Source organism: Amblyraja radiata, chromosome 8 (assembly GCF_010909765.2).
Source record: "Amblyraja radiata isolate CabotCenter1 chromosome 8, sAmbRad1.1.pri, whole genome shotgun sequence".
Classification (NCBI taxonomy): Eukaryota; Metazoa; Chordata; class Chondrichthyes; order Rajiformes; family Rajidae; genus Amblyraja; species Amblyraja radiata.
The window spans coordinates 56,094,061-56,116,831 of NC_045963.1; the positions used below are offsets into that span (position 1 = coordinate 56,094,061).

Consider the following 22,771-nt stretch of genomic DNA (forward strand, 5'->3'; position numbering starts at 1 on the left):
GTCTAGTCATCATGGACAAATAAATCACATGTGGTTTCTGAGTGGCCCTATTCTATGTACAATTACCCTTTTTGCTTTAATATATTATAAAATAATATATGGATAATGGATTCTCCTTAATTTTATCTGTCAGTGCTATCTCATGTTCCTTTTTTGCCTTTTTCTCAGTTATGCTCCTCAATCCCCTGTGCTCTTGTGATGTTCCCCTTCAGAATCTTGCAAGGAGCAAGACTGGCCACAGTGAATGCAATACGTGCAACGTAGGTTATGAAAGCCAGGAATGTCAATTAATTTTCAAGCTCTTCCCACATTTAATCTGCAGATTTAAATTCACAATGGTGTAATTGATTACTTACAGCCATTGGTTTAGTTTTCCATTCTATCTGTTGCATTTATAAAATTTGTAACCTGTTTCTTAATTGCAGTTACTTCAATGAAAACCAGTACCCTGATGAAGCCAAGAGAGAGGAGATTTCAAATGCCTGCAATGCAGTCATCCAGAAGCCAGGTAAAGAGTTGTGTTCAAAAGATAAAACATTTATACCTTAGAAATAGAAATTGGCATGGCTTAACAGGTAGCATTCTTGGCCCACTGTCAGAAGGTTGCAGGTCCATATGCTCATGGCTCACTTTAGAGACAAAGTAATGTCCAGGTGCAGGCAGTGTCCTTCTGATGTGTTAAATAGAAGCCCTGTCTGTCTATTCACATGAAAATTAACAATCCCAAAGCAATATTGCAAAGAAGGGCCTGCTACAGTGCCCTCCATAATGTTTGGGACAAAGACCCGTCATTTATTTATTTGCCTCTCTACTCCACAATATGAGATTTGTAATACAAAAAAATCACATGTGGTTAAAGTGCACATTGTCAGATTTTATTAAAGGGTATTTTTATACATTTTGATTTCACCATGTAGAAATTACAGCTGTGTTTATACATAGTCCCCCCCCATTTCAGGGCACCATAATGTTTGGGACACAGCAATGTCATGTAAATGTAAGTAGTCATGTTAAGTATTTTGTTGCATATCCTTTGCATGCAATGACTGCTTGAAATCTGCGATTCATGGCCATCACCAGTTGCTGGGTGTCTTCTCTGGTGATGCTCTGCCAGGCCTGTATTGCAGCCATCTTTAGCTTATATTTGTTTAAGGGGCTAATCCCCTTCAGTTTTCTCTTCAGCATATAAAATGCATGCCCAATTGGGTTCAGATCGGGTAATTGACTTGGCCACTAAAGAATTGACAATTTTTTAGCTTTGAAAAACTCCTTTGTTGCTTTAGTAGTATGTTTTGAGATCATTGTCTTGCTGTAGAATGAACCGCCGGCCAATGAGTTTTGAGGCATTTGTTTGGACTTCAGCAAATAGGATGTGTCTATACACTTCAGAATTCATTATGCTACTACCATTAGCAGTTGTATCATCAATGAAGATTAGTGAGCCAGTACCTTCAGCAGCCATACATGCCCAGGCCATAACACCCCCACACCACCGTGTTTCACAGATGAGGTGGTATGCTTTGGATCTTGTTCAGTTCCTTCTTCCTCCATACTTTGCTCTTGCCATCACTCTGATATGTTAATCTTTGTCTCATCTGTTCACAAGACCTTTTTCCAGAACTGTGGTTGCTCTTTTAAGTACTTCTTGGCAAACTGTAACCTGGCCATCCTATTTTTGCGGCTAACCAGTGGTTTGCATCTTGCAGTGTAGCCTCTGTATTTCTGTTCATGGTGTCTACTGTGGACAGTGGTCATTGACAAATCCACACCTGACTCCTGAAGAGTGTTTCTGATCTGACTGACAGGTGTTTGGGTTTTTTTTCTTTATTATAGAGAGAATTCTTCAGTTATCAGCTGTGAAGGTCTTCCTTGGCCTGCCAGTCCCTTTGCGATTAGTAAGCTCACCAGTGCTCTCTTTCTTCTTAATGATGTTCCAAACAGTTGATTTTGATAAGCCTAAGGTTTGGCCGATGTCTCGAACAGTTTTATTCTTGTTTCTCAGTCTCACAATGGCTTCTTTGACTTTCATTGGCACAACTTTGGTCCTCATGTTGATAAACAGCAATAAATGTTTCCAAAGGTGATGGAAAGACTGGAGGAAAGACTAGGTGCTGAGAGTTCTCTCATACCTGCATTAAGAAGGCATTTAAACACACCTGAGCAATTACAAACGCCAGTGAAGCCATGTGTCCCAAACATTATGGTGCCCTGAAGTGGGGGGACTATGTATGAACACAGCTGTAATTTCTACATGGTGAAACCAAAATGTATAAAACCTGACAATGTGCACTTTAACCACATGTGATTCTTTCTATTACAAATCTCATTGTGGAGTACAGAGGCAAATAAATAAATGATGGGTCTTTGTCCCAAATATTTTGGAGGGCACTGTACTTCCCCATGAAATAATGTATGCACCTCAGTGGCTGTAAAATAGTTGAGGATATCCTGAGGCCACAAAAGATACTAATGCACACCCGTCTTTAATCTATCAATAACACCGGGTCCATCATATTCAAAGCTTGACTATATGCAAAGGCATTGGCATCGGAGACGATGGATTTATGTGGAGAATTCCCTTTTTTTGGTACCCAACCACTCCATTATTGAATTACTATACTTGCCCACTTAAGTGCTGGCATTGCATTGGGTTCTGTTGGTTGATGCTGAAGAGAGATAATCAGGGCGATTGCTATTAATGAGAAGCTGTTTGTCAGGAAACCACGGCACAGCACAACAGTTAAGCTAAGTATTATTTGAACTTACAAGGTGATTTAATATTACATAATTATGCAACGCAACATAAACAGTGGATTTGACTTACAGTTTATAGTATTTCAGCTGATTATTGTAAATTGCACAACTTTCATTGTCGATGTGCTATTTGTCAGATTTTGGCTTTATTTACTCAAATTTGTGAAAGTTTTGAACTTTGAAATTTTATTATACAGTTATATAGTTATTGTGATGTGGAGTCTTATTGAGTCCACATCACAAGATTAGAGATTGTTCAACCAGAGCTGAACACACTTCTCGGCATCTGCATACAATTGCTTCTTACGCTTCTTGTGCGTGGTGGTGGAACGATTGGTAGAAACAGGGCCACGACGTGAACACTCTCATAAGCATGATGCATGTTGTGCAGTGGTACCATTGAGCAGTGCCATTCTGGTCATGCCCGCTTACCCTCTGTGACTCCTGTACTGAGACTCAGAAGTAATGCACTTGTTATTGTTGTTGTTGTAGGCAGGAAGCTGACAGATTCTGAACGTGTGACTGCCTTGAAAGTCTACAACTGGTTTGCCAATCGAAGGAAGGAGATCAAGAGGAGAGCAAATATTGGTAATGTTGCTGGAAACAGTATGGCTTAATGAACGAGCTCCTTGCAATGAACTATCTTTGCATGCAACTGATGGTTGATATGATGCAGAATGATATACAATGTGCTTCCAGGTATAAGGCACACAACACAAGTAGATAGAATTGGAAAGAAGGCATATGGTATGCTTGCCATCACGGGTCAGGGCATTGACTATAAGAGTCAGGAAGCAACTTTATAAATCTTTGATTAGGCTGCTTTTGGGGTATTATGTATATTTTGGTCCTATTATAGGAAGGATATGGAAGCTTTTGAGAGGGTGCAGGAGAGGTATACCACACTGCTGCCAAGATTAGAGAGCATCAGCTATAAGTGGTTGGACAAACTTGGTTTGTTTTTGCTGAGTGTCAGAGGCAGAGGGGCAACCTGATAGAAGTGTATAAAATTATAGATAAGGTGGACAGTCAGAACCTTTTTCCCTGGGTGGAAATGTTAAAGACGAGAGGGCATAGCTTTGACGTGAAAGGGACAAAGTCCCCTTAGAATCTTTTAAATACCAAGGAATAAAGGTGAAACTGTCAAGCCTCTTGATAGTACAACTAAAGAATGAGTCTGGTGAAAATCATTTGGACTGCTTTCAATCAACCTTACTCCTTGCCCCATCTCCTTACGCTCATTTCCTATCCCTCAGTCCCATACTTCCCTTTCATCTCCCACTTTCCCCTCCCCCCCCCTTATCCCCTTTCATCATTATCCCTTCCTCCCAAGTTACTTTCCACTCCTTGTCGTTCCTTATCTGACACCCCTTAGTCTCCTGTTTACCTCTAGCCTTTGCCACTCGCCCTCACTCAAATGTTTCATCCTACCACTTGCCACACCTTGCTTATTACCACCACTTTTCCAGCTTTCTTCCCCTACACCACTCAGTCTTAGGTATCCCAACCCGAAACATAATTTGTCCATTCCCTCCACAGATGCTGCCTGACTCGCTGAGTACCTCCAGCATTTTGATTTTTGCACACACTAATTGGCAGAAAATGGCGTGGTCACTGGCCACATGCCAGTGCATATCTTAAGAAAGATATGACTGTGGGGAGAAGCCCTGGCAGTGATTGTAGCCAGTGCATGCATATCAATAGCCTGCATGCTTTGTGAGGATTGGGAGAAGGAGGAAAGGGTATTTGACTCGCCATCCTTTTCACTGTGGCTGTTGTCTTATTTTCAATCAGGTGTTTGACCTCTCCTGTCATATACATGTAGCTGGTAATTTTGGGCTACCAAGAAGCTGTTCTGGCTTCTAAGCACGTTGCAGTTTTATGTAGTGATATTTTCTTATGGAAATTTTGCTTTTTCAAAGAAGCAGCAATCCTAGAAACCCATGGTATTGATGTACAGAGCCCAGGTGGACATTCCAATAGCGACGATATCGATGGAAGTGATTTCATGGAGCAGGTAGAGGTTGTTACTTGTATTCTGTTAGCTTGTCGAGAGTTTGGGTATTTTTTCAGCTTTCTGCACTCTTTCCTTAAATAATCTTCTCATCACACTAAGATCTTGACGTACAGGGGCGCAGCTTCTGCTAACCCTGTTGTATCTCACACGACAAGAACCTGCAGTGGGCTCCTTTATCAAAGAAACTGCATAGAACAGAATAGTACAGCACAGGAACAGGCCCTTTGGCCCACAATGTCTGGGTCAAACATGATGCCACGATAAACCAATCTCATCTCCTGTACATCATCCATATATATCCATTCCCTGCATATCCACATGCTTATTTAAAAGCCTCTTAAACGTCACTATCGTATCTGCCTCCACCGCCACCCGTGGCAGCCTGTTCCAGCCATCGTGTGTGTTTGTGTGTAAAAAAAAAAAGAAAAAACCTTCTGCTCACACCTTTAAACTTTGTCCCTCTGACCCTAAAGCTATGACCTCTAGCCTTTGATATTTCCACGAGGGAAAGAGTTTCTTACTGTTTACCCTTTTTATGTATTTCCATCAGGTCTCCCCTCAATCTCTGATGTTTCAGAACAATCCATCTGTCTGCCTAATCTTCACTCTTGTATTCAATGCCCCGACCAATGAAGGGAAGCATACCACATGCCTTCTTACCACTCTTTCTACTTTAGTTGCCACATTTAGGGAGCTATGGACTTGGATGCCAAGATCCCACTATAAATCAATCTTTGAAGTGTCTTGCATTAATTGTATACATCCCCCTTACATTTAATCTCCCAAAATGCAATACATCACACTTACTTGGATTAAACTCCATCTGCTCTGTTCATTTCTGTACTTGATTTACTTTGGCAACCTACCTCATATTCCGCAATTGCAGGAATCTTAGTTTTGTCTGTAAACCTACTAACCAACCCATCTACATTTAGATCCAATTCATATCTCAAACACAGAGGTACCAACATGCATTCCTTCAGAGCTCCACTGATCACAGACCTCCACCTTTCCACTCCAACCCTCTGTCTGCTATCAGCATTTCAGTTCTGAATCCATACGACCAAGTCACTGTGAATTCTGTGCATCTTAATGTTTTGAATCGTCTTTCCATGGACTACTACCATTATTGAATGGAAACACACGGATGCAGGTTTCCAAAAAAAAAATACAGTACTGGAGTGACTCAGTGGGTCAGGCAGCATCTCTGGAGAACATGGATAGGTGACATTAGGTTGTGACCTTTCTGCAGATTGATTGTGTGTGTGTGAGGGGGGGGGGGGGGAGGAGGGGGGAGGAGGTAGAAAGCTGGAAGAGAAGTGGGGGCAGGACAAAGCCTGGCAAGTGATGCAGATACAGACAAGGTTTTTTTTGATAGGTAGATGGTTGGACAGAGGTCGGAGAAGAAGAGACAAAAAATGTGAGATTAGGACAGAAGTATGACTTGTGATGCCAGAGGAAGGAATATACAGTGCCCTCCATAATGTTTGGGACAAAGGCCCATCATTTATTTATTTTTCTCTGTACTCCACAATTTGAGATTTGTAATAGAAAAAAAATCACATGTGGTTAAAGTGCACGTTGTCAGATTTAAATAAAGGCCATTTTTATACATTTGGTTTCACCATGTAGAAATTACAGCAGTATTTATACATAGTCCCCCCATTTCAGGGCACCATAATGTTTGGGACACAGAAATGTCATGTAAATGAAAGTAGTCATGTTTAGTATTTTGTTGCATATCCTTTGCATGCAATGACTGCCTTAAGTCTGCGATTCATGGCCATCACCAGTTGCTGGGTGTCTTCTCTGGTAATGCTCTGCCAGGCCTGTATTGCAGCCATCTTTAGCTTATGCTTGGTTTGGGGGCTAGTCCCCTTCAGTTTTCTCTTCAGCATATAAAAGGCATGTTCAATTGGGTTCAGATCGGGTGATTGACGTGGCCGCAAGAATTGACCATTCTTTAGCTTTGAAAAACTTATTTGGTGCTTTAGCAGTGTGTTTGGGATCATTCTCTTGCTGTAGAATGAACCGCCGGCCAATGAGTTTTGAAGCATTTGTTTGAACTTGAGCAGATAGGATGTGTCTATACACTTCAGAATTCATTATGCTACTACCATCAGCCGTTGTATCATCAATGAAGATAAGTGAGCCAGTACCTTCAGCAGCCATACATGCCCAGGCCATAACACCACCACCATGTTTCACAGATAAGGTGGTATGCTTTGGATCTTGGGCAGTTCCTTCTCTCTTCCATACTTCCAAGCTCTTGCCATCATTCTGATATAAGTTAATCTTTGTCTCATCTGTCCACAAGAACTGTGGTTGCTCTTTTAAGTACTTCTTGGTAAACTGTAACCCAGCCATTCTATTTTTGCAGCTAACCAGTGGTTTGCATCTTGCAGTGTAGCCTCTGTATTTCTGTTCATGAAGTCTTCTGCGGACATTGGTCATTGACAAATCCACACCTGACTCCTGAAGAGTGTTTCTGATCTGTCGGACAGGTGTTTGTTTTTTTTTCTTTATTATAGAGAGAATTCTTCTGTCATCAGCTGTGGAGGTCTTCCTTGGCCTGCCAGTCCCTTTGCGATTAGTAAGCTCACCAGAACTCTCTTTCCTCTTAATGATGTTCCAAACAGTTGATTTTGGTAAGCCTACGGTTTGGCTGATGTCTCTAACAGTTATATTCTTGTTTCTCAGTCTCATAATGGCTTCTTTGACTTTCATTGGCACAACTTTGGTCCTCATGTTGATACACAGCAATAAAAGTTTCCAAAGGTGATGGAAAGATAAGGTGCTGAGAGCTCTCTTATACCTGCATTAAGGAGGCATTTAAACACACCTGAGCAATTGCAAACACCTGTGAAGCCATGTGTCCCAAACATTATGGTGTCCTGAAATGGGGGGACTATGTATAAACACAGCTGTAATTTATACATGGTGAAACCAAAATGTATAAAAATACCCTTTAATAAAATCTGACAATGCGCACTTTAACCACATGTGATCTTTTCTATTACAAATCTCAAATTGTGGAATACAGAGGCAAATAAATAAATGATGGGTCTTTGACCCAAAAATTATGGAGGGTGAATAGGGAGAAGGTGAAAAATGAGTGCAATACCTGCTTGTTCTTTTGGTTGCTATCCATTTTAATTCCCCTTCTCACACTGACGTTTTTGCTCTCCTACAATGCCAGAGTGAGGCCACACGCAAACTGGAGGAACAGCACCTCATATTCTGCATGTGTAGCTTACAGATAATAGTATGAATATTGAATTCACCAATTTTAGGTAACTACCTACAACTCTTCTCCTTCTCCTCCCACCTCGCCTTTTCCCCCCTCTCTTCCCTTGTGCCTCATCTCAATTTGCACCATTTCTCCCCTTCTCATTCCCCTTTCCCCATCCACCTATATTCCTTCCTCTGGCTTCACACCATATCTCTTCTATCCTTATCTCACACTGTCTTTTCATCTCTGGCCTTTGTTGAAACCACTACCTATCTGTATAAAGTACTATTGACACTGTTATAAAACTTCATAATATGATTGGTCTACACTATCAATCCCCCCCTCCCCATTCCTGTATCCACCTATCACTTGTCAGGCTTTGTCCTGCCCCCACCTCTCTTCCAGCTTTCTCTTTCTCTCCCCCCCCCCCCAACACAATCAGTCTATCAGTCACAATCACAACATCACCTATCCATGTTCTAGAGATGCTACCTGACCCGTTGACTTAATCCAGCACTGTGGAACTTTATCAAGTGCTTTATTAAAATCCATATAGACAAGAGTGAAGTCAGACCAAGAGTCAAGAGTGTTTAATTATCATATCTACCGACAATGGAACAACAAAATTCCTACTTGCAGCAGCATAACAGGCCTGCTGTGCACAGAGATATTGTAGGCACAAGGAACTGGAGATGCTAGAATCCTGTATAGGACACAAAGCGCTGGAGTAACTTAGTAACTGGAGAGCCTTCAGACTGAAGAAGGATCCTAACCCAAAATATCATCTCTCCGTGTCATCCAAAGAAGCTGCCAGACCTGCCGTCCAGCGCTTTGTGCTCTACACATAGATAAGATATAATAAACAAAACATTCAATAAACTAATAACCACAATATTAGTGCAAAATTCTTAGTGCAAAAAACCCAAGACAGCATCCACCACCCTACCCTCATCGATTTTGCTTGTCACCTTCTCAAAAAATGTAATCAAGTTAGTCTGATATGACCTGCCATGTACAAGGCCAATGCTGACTCTCCCTAATGACACAATCCCTTCCCAATGGGAGTAAACCTATTCTGAAGAATTCTGTCCAATAGCTTCCATACGACTACCTTAAGGCTTCCTAGCCAATAATTTCCTGGATTCTCCCTATTTCTTAAAGAAACAACATTAGCTATTTTCGAATCCTCCAGGATCTCAACTGTGTTGAGAAGATCTTCGTCAAAGCTCCTGCAATCTTCTCTCTTGCCTAGGATAGATCCCATCATGCCCTGCATATTTATCCACCTTAATACTCTTCAAGATCCCCAACACCACCTCAAACTGCCTGGTGTATAGCATAGTATTTTCAACTGATCTCACTCTCCTCCAAGTTCTTCTCCTTGGTGAATACAGATGTAAAGTTCTCACTTAGTACCTCACCTACATCTTTGGACTCCAAGCACAAATTCTCTCTTTTATACCTTCTTCCTGGTTACCCTATTGTTTTTAATGTGTGTAAAAAGCCTTGATTTTATATAATTTGAGTCATCAATGCTATTTCATGGCCTGTTTTAATGCTTCTAATTGTCAGCTTGAGTTCTCACCTACTTGCTTTATATTCCTCAAAAGGCCCTGTCTGATTTCATCTTCTTCAACCTTGCATAGGCTTCATTTTCTTTTGACCATATTTACAACCTGCTTAGACATCCAATCAACTTTAATCAACTGGCCTTTAAATATGTCAGATGTAGACTTACCAAATAACAACCGCTCCCGATTTACTCTCTCTAGCTCCTGCCTGATAACATTGTAATTTGTCTAATTCCAATTTAATATCTTCCACAATGTTCAAACTTATCTCTTTTCAAAACAATCTTAAGGATTTCGGCCCGAAACGTTGCCTATTTCCTTCGCTCCATAGATGCTGCCTCACCCGCTGAGTTTCTCCAGCATTTTTGTCTACCTTAAAACCTATGGAGTTGCATTATGTCAAAACAAGTCTGCTTCATCAGTCCTGTGTACATATTCCATATCCAAGTTGGGATGCAGATCATAAAGTAACGTAGCAAACGAGGGCATTTGCCCCACAGTTGCCTTCTTTGGTTCTACTATCTCTATCAATGATCTATATCAAACTCTCTTTTGCAATTTATGATCTAATGTTTTAGTAGCATGTCCCAGACTGCAATATTGCATGGGATATTTGAAAATGTGTTTTCTGTGTTTTGTTTTGTATTTCAAATCAAATGTGTTCTTGAGTATTGACTCTTCTGCCCTGGAAACAGTTTCTTCTTTATTCTGTTAAAACCACCCATGAATATTTCTATTAAATCTGCCTCTTTTGTTCAACTTAAGGAGATTAAACCGCAGCATCCCCATATAACCAAAGGTCCAACTTTCTCAGGCCATTTCTAGTAAATAGTCTCATCCATTCTATATGGCGGAATCCAGAACTGAACACACAACTAGTGTTTTATGACTCTCATAATTTCACTTTCACCACAATATTTTGTTAGTTGAATCTTCTGCCACCACAATTTATCCATGATAGCTGCAAAACATTTGTACAAATCCCAGCTGTGCATTAATATCCTTCTGATAAGGGAACAGATAAAACCCAAAGAGCAGCTGGATCATGAGTCTGTGCCACCCACTGTATAGTTGGACCATCATGATTTTCTACCCCCTTATCCTGCAGCCATTTAATTTTACGTGAGAGATTAAAAACTGGAAGTGAAACCTAGTCCCCTATAGAATCCACCCACAGGTCCCCTTGGTATTTGAAACTTGTGCAAGAGATGTTGTGGAATAAGTATTATGTGATATGACTGAAAAGTTTACAGATACCAATATGTGATTAATTCTTAAACCTATTAAACCAATGAGGTAGTTGCGGAAACTACAAATTGCCAAAGGAGGCAGTAATTCTCGGGACAATTCATGCAGCATGGCCACTGATTGGGATGATGGCCTCTTGGCTGACTGCATCCCACACTTACTCTACAGACACAAGACCATTTCATTTGCCATGCCATTGCCCAATGTCCTCTGGTGCTGATATTTTGCAAACTGTATACTGCAAAGTTTGACTATGAAGTTTATTTTATTGCTGATATTTATTTTCTAAATTGGAAAATTTACAATAAATTGCAAAATGTTATGATAGGGTAAATGTTCATGTACAGAGATGTATAAATGATTAAGATCCATGGTTTAAATTCCTGCTCTGTTACAGATCTTTGTTGAGATCTTAGTGAAATCATTGCAATCTTCCTGATAAGATATGTAAGGAGGGGGTGGGGGGAGGTTTGAATGGGAGGATATAGGGATGGCAGGGTTTGTAGAGACGATCACAATATCTGCTTTCTGATCACCAGCCACAACCTGCTGATATTGCTAGCAGAGGCATCTGTTCATATCCTGGCCTCTTCAAAAAAGAAACAGGAGGTAAGGGAGGAGAACTTTGACAAGTGCCCAGTTCGCCTGATGAACAATTTCTTTTCTAAACACAGGATGAGAACACAAGTCACAGTGATCCCCAGCAAGACCCCATCTCGTTAGCTGTCGAAATGGCTGCAGTCAATCATTCCATCCTGGCACTTGCCAGACAAGGAGGTGGTGAAATAAAGAGAGAAGTGGTTGAAGATGACTGAAATGCTGTAGGAAAAAAACTGAGATTTGGTACATCATTGGACTACCCTATCCTTAATGTAATCTCAATATATCTGTGCGTGATCTTATTTTGAACTAGTTAATAGGGTTCTCTTCATTCGATTGCAGTAAGTTATCCTGCTCGGAGCCATGGGCAGAAATTGTGCCTGTCACCCAGCAGCACTCCAAAGTCCTGCCTGGAGATGCTCCTGCAGTTGCAAACATTCCAGGGGTCCTCTCAACCCAGCATGAAGTGTTCCTGAGCCCAGCACCTGTAACCTCGAGGCAATGCTTCTCAAGACCCTGCTATTTTAGCACCACCGGCCACTACCTTCGCAAATGTCCCCTTCAGTCTAACTGAGGGAGTTTTAGCTTTTCAGAAATATTCGGCAATGGCTGTGCTGATTTTAACCTCCAATCTTAATGCTTCTAGATCACAATACACCTTCCTTGCCGAAGCCTGTTTGGAAATACTTGATCCGGCTGTGTCATCTGCAATCAAGGATAAACTTGGGGACTGAAGGGTTACAAGCTCTGGCTGCCTCAGAAAAATATTGGACTGCCGATAATAAAACAGAGGGTGTACATGCCCATCTCTTTGCTTGTAGGAAGTGAGGGAACAGTTGCAGCGAGTGGCAACCTTCATACTGACTTGACAAAACTTGCAGATTGTTCTGACACAAAACCCAACAAAATACCTGAATGTGCTGTCAATAGGATGGGCAAAGGTAGCTGCTAATGTCTGAATGGGGACTTGCTATAACAGCACCAACCATCTGCATACATACCACTGTTGTTGAAACTAGACGGACAAATGAAAGTCATTGAGACTAAATGCAATAAAACATCAGATTGTATTGGATTTGCATGTAAGAAGGATGTGGCTCCACAACCAGCCCAGGATCTTGAGCTGCAGCAGGGACCTGGCAGAGAACATGTTTGCTCCCAGTTGGAATCCCTGATCACTTTTATGAAATTGCAAAAGGAAGTGAATACCACTTAGATCAACATTGATGCAGCAGACACCGGTGGTATTCAAGGCAAAAGATCATTCCAATCAACATACCATTGATGAGCCACTTTGTATTAAAGGAGGTCCGACATTTTGCATGGTCCAAAGAAAAACCCTGAGGGACTCATTAGTAGTGTTTCATTTCATGCCTTAACATGGCCAGTCTCCAATAGAAGAATTCTCAGATACAAGTCTTATCCTGAAAATCTTTACATCACAAATGACCTGCGTTGATTGTGAGTTGCCCATGTACAGGTGGAGGAATGGGTATTCCTTGCCAACCCTGCCATTTCCCCACCAGCTCAACTCTATCCAGTACTTATACAGGTTCTGTGTTTGGTAGGTATTGAAGTCAAGAAGAATCTTTCCAGCGAGATTCTCCATGCCCCAGGAAAGTTGTGGAAGGGAAGAGATGGACAACTAAAGGGTGAAAGATCATGTTTCCACGTGTTAACTTATAATTTTATCTGATTCCTGTAAAGAGATGTTTGTTAAATGTCTTTAGCCCAACTCATAACATTCAATTCTAGTCAGAATTCCAGATTGGCATAGAGAATGGGGTGGGTGGGTAATCAAACATGAGCATGGTTCACAAATAGTCATACTGGCAACTAGATTGATGTCCCAGGTAATAGAACTATTGACTTCGGTGGCATGAAACAAAAAAAGCAAAATTCTGCAGATTCTGGAAATCCGTAACAATCAGAAAAAAATGGAAATACTCTCCAAGTGAATAGCAACTGCAGAGAAAAATCAGTTGGAATAAACAAAAAGTTGAAGTTATATAGACAAATGCCACCTGCTATCATGAGAATTTGCAGCATTTTCAATGCACATTAGGTCACATTGGACATGTGCGGTTTTATATAATTTCATTTTTACAATTCAGTGAATATGTTCAAATCCATCCATTTACCCCAACTTCTCTCCTTAGCTAACAGGTATAAGGTTTCATATTGAAGACTTCCCCACCATTGAAGGGTAGAATGAGTTGATGGAAATGTGGGGAGAATTAAAATAGGATATGGGAATATTGTATGTTGATGCTAGAAGGTCAGCATAGTCTTGGTGGGCTGAAGGGCCTTTATCTGTAAATTATCTCTCTCCCACTGTAAAGGAGAGTAGAGGTTGAAACACTGTAGCCCAGCATTCTGTGGTCTGGCATGTTTTGAACTTGCAGTATAGATCTACACTAATTACCTAATTCTAACTCGGATCTAAAATTAACTATGATCTGCACTAAGTGGTAGCTAATTATCCTACCAGTGCAGCTTGGCCAACAGTGCTTCTGACTTGGGGAAGCTTTGAGTTACCAACAATTTTGAAAACTCCTGCATGACCTAAGAGCGTCTGTATTTAAAATGAATAGACAAAGTACTGGAGTAACTCAGTGGGTCAGGCCGCAGCTTTGGAGACAATGGATACAGTGCCCTCCATAATGTTTGGGGCAAAGACCCATCATTTATTTATTTGCCTCTGTACTCCACAGTTTGAGATTTGTAATAGGAAAAAAATCACATGTGGTTAAAGTGCACAGTGTCAGATTTTAATAAAAGCCATTTTTATACATTTTGGTTTCACCATGTAGAAATTACAGCAGTGTTTATACATAGTCCCCCTATTTCAGGGCACCATAGTTTTTGGGACACAGCAATGTCATGTAAATGAAAGTAGTCATGTATTGTATATTGTTGTATATCCTTTGCATGCAATGACTGTTTGAAGTCTGCAATTCATGGACATCACCAGTTGCTGGGTGTCTTCTCTGGTGATGCTCTGCCAGGCCTGTATTGCAGCCATCTTTAGAGTATGCTTGTTTTGGGGGCTAGTCCCCTTCAGATTTCTCTTCAGCATATAAATGGCATGCTCAATTGGGTTCAGATTGGGTGAGTGGCTTTTTTAGCTTTGAAAAACTCTTTTGTTGCTTTAGCAGTATGTTTGGGATCATTGTCTCGTGGTAGAATTAAATGCCGGCCAATCAGTTTTGAGGCATTTGTTTGAACCTGAGCAGATAGGATGTGTCTAGAATTCATTATGCTACTACCATCATCAGTTGTATCATTAATGAAGATAAGTGAACCAGTACCTTCAGCAGCCATACATGCCCAGGCCATAACACCCCCACCACTGTGTTTTAGATGAGGTGTTTGCTTTGGATCTTGGGCTGTTCCTTCTCTTCTCCATACTTTGCTCTTGCCATCATTCTGATATGTTAACCTTCATCTCATCTGTCCACTCAACCATTTTACGGAACTGTGATTCAGAACTAAGTACTCCCTGGTAAACTGTCACCTGACCATCCTATTTTAGCGGCAAACCAGTGGTTTGCATCTTGCAGTGTAGCCTCTGTATATCTATTCTTGAATTCTGCTGCGGGCAGTGGTCATTGACAAATCCACACCTGACTCCTTAAGAGTGTTTCTGATCTGTCGGACAGGGGTTTGGGGATTTTTCTTTATTATAAGGATAATTCTTTTGTCATCAGCTGTGGAGGTCTTCCTTGACCTGCCAGTCCTATTTGCGATTAGTAAGCTCACCAGTGCTCTCTTTCTTTTAACGATGTTCCAACAATTCATTTTGGTAAGCCTCAGGTTTGGCTGATGTCTCTAACAGTTGTATTCTTGTTTCTCAGTCTCATTATGGCTTCTTTGACTTATTGGAACAACTTTGGTCCTCATGTTGATAAACAGCAATAAAAGTTTCCAAAGGTGATGGAAAGACTAGGTGCTGAGAGCTCTCTTATACATGCATTAAGGAGACAATTAAACACATCTGAGCAATTACAAACGCCTGTGAAGCCATGTGTCTAAAACATTATGATGCCCTGAAATAGGGGGACTATGTATAAACACAGCTGTAATTTCTACATGGTGAAACCAAAATGTATAAAAATGGCCTTTAATAAAATCTGACAATGTGCACTTTAACCATATGTAATTTTTCTTCTATTACAAATCTCAAATTGTGGAGTACAAAGGCAAATAAATAAATGATGGGTCATTGTCCCAAACATTATGTATGGCACTGTAGGTGACGTTTTGGGTTTGGGCCCTTCTTCAGACTGATGGTAGAGGAAGGAAGGAAGCTTGGATGGGGGGGGAGGAGGTTGATAGGCAGACTGTTTGGGCGAAGGCCAGAAATAAAAAGACACGTCTGGTACAAAATGATTGCAGAGTTGCAAATTGTGAAACTAAAGGAGGGACTGCGGGGGAATGGAGGGGAGAAATAGGTGCGAGTCTAGGTGGGGCACGAGAGAGAGAGGGTGTTTAGGTGAGAGGGGGAGGTTTGTAGTTACCTAAAAATGAAGAATTCAATGTTCATACCTCATATGAGGTGCTTTCCCTCTAGTTAGCGTGTAGCCTCTCTAGCAATGGAGGAACCTGGGGACACAACTTTTCCTGTCAGTGATATTTCTGTTACTTAGTCTTTGCCCACTCCCCTGTCCACCTATATTCCTTCCTCTAGGTTCACAATTTGCAACCCTTCAATCCTTTTGACTCACACTTTGTCTTTTCATCTCTGGCCGATGTCCAACCATCCTATCAAAATCCTCACTCACCTGTATTAACCTATTATCATCCAGACTTTGTCCTGCCCCTCCTCTCCATCCTCTTCCCCCTCCCCCCCAGCCCCCTCCCCAGCCCCGCACAATGAGTCAGACGGACCCAAAATGTCACGTATTTATGTTCACAAGTGATGCTACTTGACCCGCTGAGCTACTCCAGCACTTTTTTTTGGTAAACCAGCATCTGCAGCATCTACTTTAAAATGAACAGTTCTATTCGGAGGAAGATGATCAGGGGCAATTTCCATGGTCTGGATTTTCTGCCAGGTCCCAAGGATACTTGACCAGAGAGATTCAGCTGGCATATTCTTCCAGCTTTCAAACATCACAAAATATTTCACATTGTTAATAATCATGAATCAAACTTTATGGAGTTAAATGTAGAATCCACTTTGTGCACTGGTTGATCTCACAATCAGTATGAAAGACTTCCAAATCTGATTTCGATGGTTGTGGTGGGAGATATTAAGTCATTTTTACAATGCCATTCACGATGGAATAATGGAAAACGTGCAGTTTAAATATTGGGCTATTAATTTTGTCCATGCATTAGTGCTCTTCCTACCTCTATTATAAGCAAAGAATACTTAGCACCTGGGGTGTTGTTCAAATACAGAAGCAGCTGTGTTAGCAAAGATCACTGAAATCACGTGTACATTATAAATTCAGTGATTCTATAGTTTAAGGACATAAATTGAAAAATTACTGACTACTATGAAATCCAAATAAACCTAAAAATCATAACTTTTCAATTGGATGTTTGTGTTCATAAAGTAGACCCATTTTTCGCAGGCAAGTGGAAACTAATGCGATCTCATATAAAATTAGTCTTGGACCTGCTGTGATTAAATGCTATTAAATTGGTCAAAAGAACTACAATGAAAATAATCTTGTTCTCCATCTTAAACACTCTCTCCCACATTCACCAGTTGGATGGGATATTTCCATTTAGCAGCCTTAGATCACAGGAACTGGCTTCTCTTCGTACCTGTTTCCCAAGGACCTAACCATCCCATCTACCGATGTGTCCCACTTAAGGTAGAGCCTGCAGGTCCCACATGGATCTCTTGAATCACTTAAGAAACTACAATCTCAACCCCAAGGGGCTGCCAAGGTTAATGACTCGTGCCTCTTCCAAGTACCACTACGTGACATCACTTGAAAACAGCATCAACTTTTTTTGCATTTACAACAATAATCTCTTCACCCTTTGGTCTAATTCATCATCTTTATTCTTCAGCACCCTGAAGTGGACAGGCAGAAATTTCCTCTAAGGCATTCCTTCACTGAGGAGCAGGTGAGAAGGGATGAAGAGCTTTCTCCTGCTTTGGTTAATTCTGAGCTCAGTACTTGATTCAGTAGCAGAGTCAAGAGTTGCATTGAAGAAGAGCAGCAGCAGCAGATGTATTTGATCAGCAACCATGTTAAAGACTAAAAGGTAGTATTCACTAAAATGCAAGTTGAAGCCGAATGCAAGTCACCATTCATCTCACATCCAACAATGTCAGAGCTGTTCTTTATCTCGTTTATTGTTTGTGCCATCTTCCTGTGTTTGCCTGCATACAGACCTAATTTCACTTGCTTCCTGGGGATGTGAACTCATGAGGGACATCTTGAGGGCATTTTATTGTGATAGTTCTCCAGCTCTTATGATGGGGCAATGAAAAATGAGTGGTTTGTACAAATCTTCATCACACAAAAAAAAATTGGGGCAGGAGTAGGTCCCTCCACACGAGCGTGCCCTTCAGTATTATCATGGGTCCAGGTCAGATTCAAAATCGTTTTCTCTGAGAGCTCATTCTTTCATAAGCAAAAAACAAACTGCTGGAGGGTCAGGACACTTCTTCAGTCTGAAGGGGCATGCTCTCCTAGGTTTAATGATCCTCGAAATATTAACTGTTCCACCAATTTGGGTTTTTTTTTGTGTTCAAGCTTCCAGTATCTACAGTCTTTTGTGTCTTCATTGTTTCAAACATTGGGTTTAGCATTTCGGAGTGTTCTTGCCTGATTTTAAAAATTGTGATTACACAACTGACACTCTAAGTGCAGCACCTTTGCCTGTACTCTATTAACCATACAACATGTCTTTGCTATTGAAAATTATACTTCAACTCTGGACAAGTTAACACCTTGCTTAAAATATTACAGCTTTTGCCACACGGCAGCATCAGCATGGTGGTGATGTTACTTAGTAACCCAGAGATCTGGACTGATGCTCTGAAATTAAATGAAAGAGATATGGTATCAGTAATGATGGTGAGGGAATCACTGGATTCCAGTAAATTCTGGTATTCACGTGTCCTTTAGGAATCTTACCCTTCCTCAGTCTGACCTACCCAGTAGACACAGCATACTGTGATAAATGCTGGCGTTTCCAATGACACATACAGCTACTTCACCAGTGCAATCCAGGAAGTTAAGTTGGAGTCTTTGTCCTCTTAATCTTAGATTCACCTTGACTGTGGCAGTGTTCACTCAATATCAGGTAAAAATATTTGAGTAAATTAAACCATTGGAATAGTTCCAGATTAGTGTGCACAGCCATGAGGAGTTGTGAGCAGTGTCATTTCACAGGAAATGAGGAAGTGCTTACCATACACTGTTACAGGATGTGTCAATGCTTTGATGTACAGCTCCTGCGCTTTGCTGCCCTCTGATCAGTGAAGTTGGTTCTGACCCCTGACAAGGTATTTAACTACAGTTCTTAGATACTGTGGAAACATCAACAATAGTCAAACACGAGGATCATTAAACCCAGGAGAGCATGCCCCTAAAAACCATTAAGGGCCTGTCCCACTTAGGCGATTTTTTTCGACGACTTGCCGGCACCCATCATAGTTGCAGCAGGTCTCCGAAAAATTTCAACATGTTGAAAATCCAGCGTGGACCAGAAAAAGGTCCGACTCTTTGGGCGACTACTCACGACCATACAGGCGTCACCTCGTGACATGGTTCCTTATTGCGTCAAATAGTTTGCTATTTTTAAGAGCTTTACCTAGTGACTTGGAGTATTACGTCCAGAAACAGTAGCAATTGTCTTTGATTAATTATCTTATTGATACATATAAGTTTATTACGGATTTGGATACGTTAGAGGCAGGAAATTCCCGATGTTGGGGGAGTCCAGAACCAGGGGCCACAGTTTAAGAATAAGGGGCAAGCCATTTAGAACAGAGAGTTGTGAATCTGTGGAATTCTCTGCCTCAGAGGGCAGAAGCCAGTTCTCTGGATACTTTCAAGAGAGAGCTAGATAGGGCTCTTCAAGACAGCGGAGTCAGGGGATATGGGGAGAAGGCAGAAATGGGGTACTGATTGTGGATGATCAGCCATGATCACATTGAATGGCATTGCTGGCTCAAAGGGCCTACTCCTGCACCTATTGTCTATTGTCTAAGACACTGGATTAATCATCTATGTACTTATTACTGTCTCACAAGATGACCAATAACTTTCTAGGTACTCATTGCCTACCCATACATTTTTAGCCCAATCTTGAAATTTACAGTGCGCTCCATAATGTTTGGGACAAAGACCCATCGTTTATTTGTTTGCCTCCGTACTCCACACTTTGAGATTTGTAACAGCAAAAATCTGTTAAAGTGCACATTATCAGATTTTAATAATGGCCATTTTTATACATTTTGATTTCACCATGTAGAAATTACAGCTGTGTTTATACATAGTCCCCCCATTTTAGGGCACCATGTTTGGGACACAGCAATGTCATGTAAATGAAAGTAGTCATGTTTAGTATTTTGTTGCATATCCTTTGCATGCAATCTGTGTCTACTTGAAGTCTGCGATTCATGGACATCACCAGTTGCTGGGTGTCTTCAGTTCAGTTTTATTCAGCCATATGTAGGTTAACACAGGGTCATCGGTACAATGAAATGTGTTTGACACATTTGACAGAGAAATGTGTTTGACAGAGAAATGTCTTCTCTGGTGATGCTCTACCAGGCCTGTATTGCAGCCACCTTTAGCTTATGCTTGTTTTGGGGGCTCTTCAGTTTTCTCTTCAGCATATAAAAGGCATGCTCAATTGGGTTCAGATCGGGTGATTGACTTGGCCACTCAAGAATTGATCATTTTTTATCTTTGAAAAATGTCTTTGTTGCTTTAGCAGTATGTTTGGGATCAATGTCTTGCTGTAGAATGAACTGCCAGCCAATGAGTTTTGAGGCATTTGTTTGGACTTGAGCAGATAGGACGTGTCTATACACTTCAGAATTCATTATGCTACTAACATCAGCAGTTGTATCATCAATGAAGATAAGTGAGCCGGTACCTTCAACAGCCATACCTGCCCAGGCCATAACACCCCCACCACCGTGTTTTACAGATGAGGTGGTATGCTTTGGATCTTGGGCAGTTCCTTCTCTCCTTCATACTTTGCTCTTGCCATCACTCTGATATAAGTTAATATTCGTCTCATCTGTCCACAAGACCATTTTCCAGAACTGTGGTTGCTCTTTTAAGTACTTCTTCTTGGCAAACTGTAACCTGGCCATCCTATTTTTGTGGCTAACCAGTGGTTTGTATCTTGCAGTGTAGCCTCTGTATTTCTGTTCATGAAGTCTTCTGCAGACAGTGGTCATTGACAAATCCACATCTGACTCCTGAAGAGTGTTTCTGATCTGTCGGATAGGTGTTTGGGGATTTTTCTTTATTATAGAGAGAATTATTCTGTCATCAGCTGTGGAGGTCTTCCTTGGCCTGCCAGTCCGTTTGCGATTAGTTAGCTCACCAGTGCTCTTTCTTCTAAATGATGTTCCAAACAGTTGATTTCGGTAAGCGTAAGGTTTGGCTGATGTCTGTAACAGTTTTATTCTTGTTTCTCAGTCTCATAATGGCTTCTTTGACTTTCATTGGCACAACTTTGGTTCTCATGTTGATAAACAGCAATAAAAGTATCCAAAGGTGAGGGAAAGACTGGAGGAAAGACTAGGTGCTGAGAGCTCTCTTATACCTGCATTAAGGAGGCATTTAAACACACCTGAACAATTACAAACACCTGAGAAGCCCTGTGTCCCAAACATTATGGTGCCCTGAAATGGGGGGGACTATGTATAAACTCAACTGTAATTTCTCCATGGTGAAACTAAAGTGTATAAAAATAATTGTCCTTGAATAAAATCTGACAACGTGCACTTTAACCACATGTGATTTTTTTCTATTACAAATCTCACATTGTGAAGTACAGAGGCAAATAAATAAATAATGGGTCTTTGTCCCAAACATTATGGAGAGCACTGTACGTACCTGGATTAGACACACAGTTCTTTGATTTGTCTTTTCATGTATTTTTCTGCTAAGCAGAAAGGGAATGTGCTACAGATTAAGGGGTAGCAGAGTCCTTCCAGTCATGCACCTGTTGCATGTGCTATTTTAGCGCTTTTTGTGTGTTACGTGTCCGTAATACAGTTCCTGCTCCTCCCTTAATCCAGGTCTCAAATGTTTGGTACATACTAAGCCACTTCCAAAGTTAGCTGTTAGTTCATTTTAATTTGAACAGAAAACTAAAGCTGGCACCAGAGTGAGAGAGCCTGATTATGTTTGTGTTTTTTCGCTGGTAGTAAAGAACAAATTTACATTCATTAGGGGAAAAAACGTCCTTTAAAAGGGCAGCGTACAAAGAACTGAATGATCCATTCTTATTTTTGTTGGTCAAACCTTCGAGTATGGGCAAGTAATGACTGAGGGATTCGCACAGCACTTCCACCACACACTTTTGAGAGCTGTAGCTCAATTCGAATGACGGATGACGAGTTCAGATCAGAGTATTTTAAGGACCCGTTAACTTTGAAATTGATGGATCGGAATGACACGTCAGGGTCTTCAAGCCAACCCTGAAACAGTTGTAACATCTGGATTTGGTTTAAAAAAACTAGAATGGATAAAATATGCTACATGTACTAACATTGCTCTTTAATGACTGGACCAACTTGTCTCAACCAATTACCCCTGATCATCTGTTAAGAGAAACCCATTTGATTGTTGGGGGAAAGACTGGTACAGCTAGAGGCTGAGCAAATCATTGTTGAACCAAGATTCCCATCCTTATCTATGTTAGGACAATTCAAAACCACTGGATCATGATAGACCCACTTATTTTTTACTATGTATTCTTTGAAAACAACAATGGGTTCTGCCTCAACCAATCCTATGAGCATTCATGTTTTTAACCTCTCCAGTTACTATATGTTATCAATTTATTTTTTCTTAAAAGGGAAAGTGATAGCTAGACTGAATGTACAGAGATGAACATTTCTCGCCCTACCTCAGCATTCTGGTGAAGTGGAAAACATAAAAAATCATATTCTTCCTATTATTTCAAGATCCTGAACGAGTAGACATTAGATGTTGGTGTTCTGAAAGCTTCATCACCTCCCTTCAACCAATTCCAAAAGGAATCTTGATCCTCCTAGTCAAGGCAACAATGTCAGGAGAGGAAGATCACCCCACACTCATCTGCAGAAATATTGTTCCTATGGTATAGCTGAGCCAGATCTCCCCATCTGTGATGAACAATAGGGCAAGTTCAGATTCCTAGAGCCTT

At 40.9% G+C, this 22,771-nt stretch overlaps 1 protein-coding gene across 16 annotated transcripts in view; it reads left to right on the forward strand.

The window, feature by feature from the left end:
• hmbox1 (homeobox containing 1) overlaps positions 1-19,374 on the forward strand; it is a 61,994-nt gene extending 42,620 nt beyond the window's left edge. For 7 of the 16 annotated variants that reach the window (XM_033025939.1, XM_033025945.1, XM_033025950.1 and 4 more), the window contains 4 exons: positions 426-508; positions 3,247-3,342; positions 4,677-4,771; positions 11,497-13,353. In XM_033025939.1, the coding sequence (XP_032881830.1) occupies positions 426-508; positions 3,247-3,342; positions 4,677-4,771; positions 11,497-11,637 (415 nt within the window). In that variant the 3' untranslated portion in view covers positions 11,638-13,353. Of the gene's footprint in view, positions 1-425; positions 509-3,246; positions 3,343-4,676; positions 4,772-11,361; positions 11,432-11,496; positions 13,354-17,452 lie in introns of those variants that run through there. The other 9 variants (XM_033025951.1, XM_033025952.1, XM_033025953.1 and 6 more) reach the window with 9 other exon arrangements.
• Positions 19,375-22,771: the final 3,397 nt, after the last annotated feature.